At 46.2% G+C, this 6,095-nt stretch overlaps 1 protein-coding gene across 1 annotated transcript; it reads left to right on the forward strand.

Moving 5' to 3' along the window:
* Positions 1–631: 631 nt before the first annotated feature.
* Positions 632–5,243, forward strand: LOC123038286 (uncharacterized). The gene is made up of 4 exons (XM_044462151.1): positions 632–846; positions 1,582–2,874; positions 2,952–3,038; positions 4,913–5,243. Exons 1-3 carry the CDS (start codon positions 632–634, stop codon positions 3,004–3,006), a joined length of 1,563 nt encoding a protein of 520 aa, XP_044318086.1. The 3' UTR covers positions 3,007–3,038; positions 4,913–5,243.
* The last annotated feature ends 852 nt before the right edge of the window (positions 5,244–6,095 follow it).

The following is a 6,095-nucleotide window of genomic DNA, read 5'->3' on the forward strand; positions in this document are numbered from 1 at the left end:
AGAGGATCGACTTGGGATAGACACCATGTAGATAATGATTTGGTGCATCCATAATTGATTGATCGTGCACAAGGCACATATATATAGGTACAAGGGGTGCGACCGGTATCTTGTCTCCTAAGATACACGCACATACAGAGGGAGACAGACACTACAGGTACTGCATACGAAACCAAGACCTACGTACATGTACACATGTTCAACAGTCATCTTCGCCCCTCCGCCGGCCAGAGCTCACCTCCCTGCCAGCCACCGCTCACCTCCATATCTCCTCGACTCGTCCCTGCTCCCGGAGCTCGCTCCCCGCCCCTCAAGACTGATGCCACCCGTTCGTCCGTCTGTCGCCCACCAATAACCACCCCACCACTTGGCCTGCCATCCGCCGACTATTTAAACTCCATCCCCGGCCGTAGACACATCCATCCTCCTCAGCTCGCTTTCTCCTCTCCCCTACTACGCCCGTCATGGCCTTCCCGAGTTTCAAAGCCATTTGGGATAGCCTCTTGTCCGAGCAGAAGAAGGAGATTACTGCCGTTGCTGCCGGCTGGCAGGCTGGCGATGCAAATGTACCAATGAAAGACGCGGCCAACGACGAGCCGACGCCAAGCTCCCGGTCCATGCCGGCATCCCCATGGGTGAGGCCCGTGCACACCACATACACATGGTGCTGGAGCAGGGCAAGCCGCGTTCCGGCAGGCGCAAGCCGACCAAGCCTACAACCTCCACTTCCTCGATGAGCATCGGCGTGCGGAGGAGTTATTCACCGCCGGACGTGGACGTGACCGAGCAGGAGGGGCTGTTCAACTCGTATCGCACCGCCCGTGAAATCCGTCGCGACCGCTGGATGTATGGCCAGCATTAGGTGGAGCTAGAAGCCGTCTTCAAGGAATTTCAACGAGGCGGCTGACGAAGTCTATGACAGGAGAGAGAGTGAGGATTGCGTCGCCACCTCCACCACGCCCATGCCTTGCCGCCACGACCATCAAGCCGGCATGTCCGCGGGCGCCGGCGGCAGCGAGGAAGAGTAGAGCATGTAAGGTTGCCAACACTCAGGTCCAAGGAAGGCCACCACTTTTTTTGCTCCCGTTGAAGCAAAGCTTGGCGGGCTCATCGTCGTCGGCCAATAAGCGCTGGCAGGTCGCGGAGGTGGAGGTGGAGGCACCGCACCTAGCGGGGAGACCATTACTCCACGTGCCGCCACCTCCATCGTTGAGAAATCGCCACCAAGAAGACACAAATACAACACATTTTATTTCTTTTTCTTTTTTTTAAAAGGATAGAAGCCGATGACATGCATGCAAGCTGCTGCTATATAGCTCTGCATCTCCCACTCAAAATATATACCTCTGCATCTTTTCTTGCTTCGAGCAGACTTCAACCATCAAAGAGGACACGGAAAAAACTATCCAAGAAAATGGAAAAATGAGAGCAAAACATCGTCCAAAGCTGCCTTTTTTACGGAAAATAATATCGTTCGCAAGCAGGCTTACTTTTCTGAATCAGCTGGGCCAAAGGCAAAGACAGCCCCGGCCTGGTCCGGTAGTTTCTTTGTCAGAGTTGTGATCGGTTTAATTCATCGAGGGTAGAGTCTCAAACGGAGGAATCGAAAGAGGACACGCAGCCGACGTCCATCCAGATTGATTTTATGATCGGTACCACTATGTCATCGGCGGCGAACTGCGAGCGCCCGCCGGCCAACGCTTCCTCCGCTGCCGGTAGACTCAAGGACGAGTCCCCGTGGGCTTCTCTCCCTGCAGATTTGGCCCGGCTTGTGGGCTGGCGGGTGTTGGCCGGAGACCTCCTCGACTACGTCCGGTTCCGCGCCGTCTGCTCTGACTGGCGTTCCGCCACGGTCTCCCCGCACGGCCATGGCATCACTGATCCGCGGTTTCATCCCCGCCGGTGGATGCTGCTGCCCGAGGGCCACGGCCTCCACCCTGCGGGAAAGAAACGCTTCTTCAACCTCTCTACCGGAGTCTTCGTGCGCCACCGACTTCCTCTGCTCATGGACCACCTTGTTCTCTGCCCCGTGGAAGGGCTTCTCCTATTGCAGCAGGGGCAACACGGCCATGGGAATACTCTCCTTCTCCTCCACCCTTTCACCGGCGATGCTGCGGAGCTGCCGTCGGTCGCGTCTCTGAAAAGATGCTTGAGAGCACATCTAAATCCACATGGGAGATATGCTTGGCACGTTGACAAGATGGCATCGTTGAGCGTGAGTGCCGATGGAATCCCCAAGATCATGATTGCAATTTTAGATTTTTCATGCGTAGTATGTGCTACTACCAAGGATGACCATTGGAGTGTCTTGGCGAGCTGGAGCTTCATACCAAAAGGAAGGCCAATGTCATCCCGGGGAAGCATATACATTTTACAGTGTTCCACAGGTCACAGCGAGCTACAAATTCTCAGAATTGACCCAGCTCAGTATGGATCGGGGTTACGTTCACAACCACCGAAACTGATTGCTACATGCCCGGCAGGCACGATCTACCCACCTCTGCATTTAGTAGAATGTGACTCGGAGATCCTACTAGTTGGATACACGAATTACACGATTTCCTCGCGCATGCTAGTTTATAGGGTAGCTGATCTTATCCAAGGAAGTGTTGTCCCACTGACTAGCATCCAAGGCAATGCTCTTTTGGTTAGGTTTGGATGGAGCTTGAGTGTTAGCTTCAAGGCAATGCCTACTGTTGTTGGCGACACAATTGTGGGCATGTACCACGATGGTAAACATATTACGTACTACGACCTCCATAGTGGCACTTGGTCAGCAACACCGGCAAGGCTTGTAATGCATGATGGTGGCATGAAGTGTACTTGTAGCCTTATTGACCATATGTATAATGTCTGCCATTGTGATACTACCTGGTGAGCTAGTTATTTTTGCCCATATTTAACTTATTGAGAGTATGTCTGACTAATTGGTTTCCCACGTAAATTTGCAGGTATGAACACATGAGATATAATCTTCTTTTCATAGGCCCGGTCTATGGAGATTGAGCCTATGTGTTGTGAGTGGTGGCATGTATGGGGTAAGTTTCATATGCAATTCATACCTTGTTTTCCTAGTACATGCCACATGCATTCCCTACTCGCTCGCTTTTGCTGGCGATCCAACAATTAATCAGCCATATAAGAGTACTCCGCAAAGGAGTATTTAGTGTCCAGCTAGATTGTTCTTTGTCCTGCATGTGTTTTTTTCAAAAAAAAAAATCTATTGTTGACACGTGCTTTTCTACTTCTCTTATTTTGCTATAAGCGCCATGGTTTTTGTGCCATATATACATGGAGGTGGATGGTGGCCGGCCGGTTTACTTTGCATCTCTTGGACACTGCAAAATAAGAGGCTTCTTCCCAGTGTATCTGGGACTATAATGCTGTGGCAGCACTTAATAATACTTATTAATAGACGGCAGTGTTCATTCCTTTGAGAAATTTGCAATCCCCAGAGCTTAGGTCTCACGCGGCTTTGATAGCTCGCTGTTTTGATGGTTCGAAATGGTAAGCCTAGCTGACACAGATGGACGCGTACCGAGCTCCATCTGCAACCGGATAGATGCATGAACTCCATCTACATATATATCTAATTTATAGGGCAACGCTAGGCAAGCTAAGTCGAGCCCAAACCTGCCTTTGCTTTGGCACCGCACCTTGCTCAGTCTAGAACTACTCCTAGCCAGTGCATGCTTGATGCATCAGATCGATCGTGCGGTTTGTAGCTTGCTTGATGCTCAGTCTAGTAGTGTTGGCATCTTTCTTCCACTCAAGCCTATCATTGAGCGAGTATCTTGCATGTATGAAGTTCCCAACTTAGCTTACTTTGAAAGTTGAAATGCTAGCTAGTACCACCTGCTCTGATCTGAATGATATGATGTAGACTTGTCAGACGCACATGTGAAACACGAATTACGTGACATTTGCAACAAGCCATCCAAGCATCTTCCGTCTTCTACTCTCTGGTGTGCGTTGTTGCCTTTTTGTTATTTTGTGGAGAAGAATAAAACAAAGTGCATCATTTTTCAGGGAACTAACCAAACTAGCTAGCCACACGTTGAAATGATCAAATTAGAGAAAGTGACTGGATTACATGCAAGATAAGCAGACAATGTTGTGCTTTTATTTAGATTAGGCATCCAATTTAATTTGCTAGCTTGCTAGCTTTGCATGCAACAACAGCACGAGATCTCGTCTCGTCTTCTCATTTGGGCATCTGGCGTTTGCTTTTTCGTTAACTTGGAATGAGACAACTGCTATGCGTGACTCAATCAAACTAGTTAATTATTTAGCTAGGAGGAAAACTAAAGAAAGTGGTAGGGCTGGAAGCAGACAATTAGCTGACTCGACCGATCCTTATACTAGTCAAAACTAAACTGCTTTGCATGTACGGTGGCACATTTGATTTCAGTTAATTACTCCCTACAAAAACGTCTTATATTAGTGTACAGAAGTAGTGGTTAGCAGGGAACCTTCTTGTTAATTAGGTTATCCCGCCGAGGATGCAACTAGCCCTTTTCCGCAATGCATATGACGGACGAACGGAATATATGACAACTCCGTGTTATTCTAGGTGCGCTCCATGGGCCAGGTGTCAACAAGAGCCATCAATCAAAAGGTGAAAGGAAACAAAGTACTCAATTCTATTAAAAAAAGTAAAGGATGATGCATATTGCATCTATTTATGTAACAAGTGCAAGACTGAGTATTAAGCAAACAAATACATAAAGTATATTATGAGCTTCAGATTTGGTTGACTACCTAGGAAGCTTCGGTCGGTGACCGATATGCATGGTCGACTACTAAGATTTTCCATGTTTGGATGCATGCTCTATCAATTAATAGCGTTAGTTTTCTTTTTTACTTTAATTATCTTATGTTGTTTCATATTTTCAAAACTCTTATACTCCAGGTCCTCATGGGCTATGGCCATTCTCTCTCAAAAGTATGACGACATGGTTGACTGGAACTTGAGGAGTACTTTTTCCTTCCATTGTGCTTTACTGATAATATACCGAGGAGGTGCAAAACAGAGCAGCCGAACTTGAGGAATACTTTTCCCTTCCATTGTGCTTTACCGATGCTATACAGAAATATAATTTTTCTTAGATGCCATTTGGAAGTTGAAACATAGATCGATATCTTTTTTAATTTTATTGAATGATATATCTTACGTAGATATTTTGGAGGAAACCAAAACATAATGTAAGAGCTCTGGGGCCGCGTTTTTGCTCCCGGGTGAACAATACCCTGAAAAAATGTTTTCAAAAATTCTGATTTTTTTTGTAGATGATCAGGTTGATGTCGCAAGCATGCTTGACAATTTTCATGCGGAACGGAGCAGCTGGTTTCGTTGGTAAAAAAAACAAAATTGGGGTGACATTTGGTCTTCAATTTGTTTTTTTTCGTAGGCCAAAATGCTTAATCTTTTTGCCTCAAAATTTGCAGGTACCATTTGTATGTGACAAAGATCACAAAAAAATTGCCTCAATTTTGTTGACATTTGAAAAAAAATTGGGCCCAGGAGCATGTGCTCCCAGAGCCAAATTGACTTTCCGTAACAGCTCATGCTTTCTAGTTCTAATTTTGGACCTATAATTCCTGTGTGGTATCCGAACGATACTTCTAACAATTTTTGTTTGGCTTAACTTAAAACTCGCTTGGAATAAAGAGAAAAAGCAAATAGATCTGAATGATAGAATTTCCATAAATATCCCCATCATTTTGCTGCAAGATAGTTTGACAAATATTTAATTCATTCTCTTTTAGCAATTCTTGCAGCCATTCATCTATGTGGGCTGTTTGCCCTTCTTGTGCAACCTTCTTCTTCATCCTTCTGCGGATCCTGCAAAAAAATTTACTTCTCCCAAGGTGGGTGTTATCTGATCTTGTTCATTGATCACTAGTGGGTTATCGTAGAAAACTTTTAAGCAGAAAAAAGTATGAATAAGTTGCAACTTCATGTAAATCAGAATGACTGGATCATCCTTATTCTCCATACCTAAGGTACGATGTAGAACATCAAAGACACCCTCAAGAAGTACAAATTGTAAGAACACCAATATGGCATTCAATTTATCACTGGAATTATAGCT

The sequence above is a fragment of the Triticum aestivum genome, chromosome 2A, assembly GCF_018294505.1.
Source record: "Triticum aestivum cultivar Chinese Spring chromosome 2A, IWGSC CS RefSeq v2.1, whole genome shotgun sequence".
Taxonomy (NCBI): Eukaryota; Viridiplantae; Streptophyta; class Magnoliopsida; order Poales; family Poaceae; genus Triticum; species Triticum aestivum.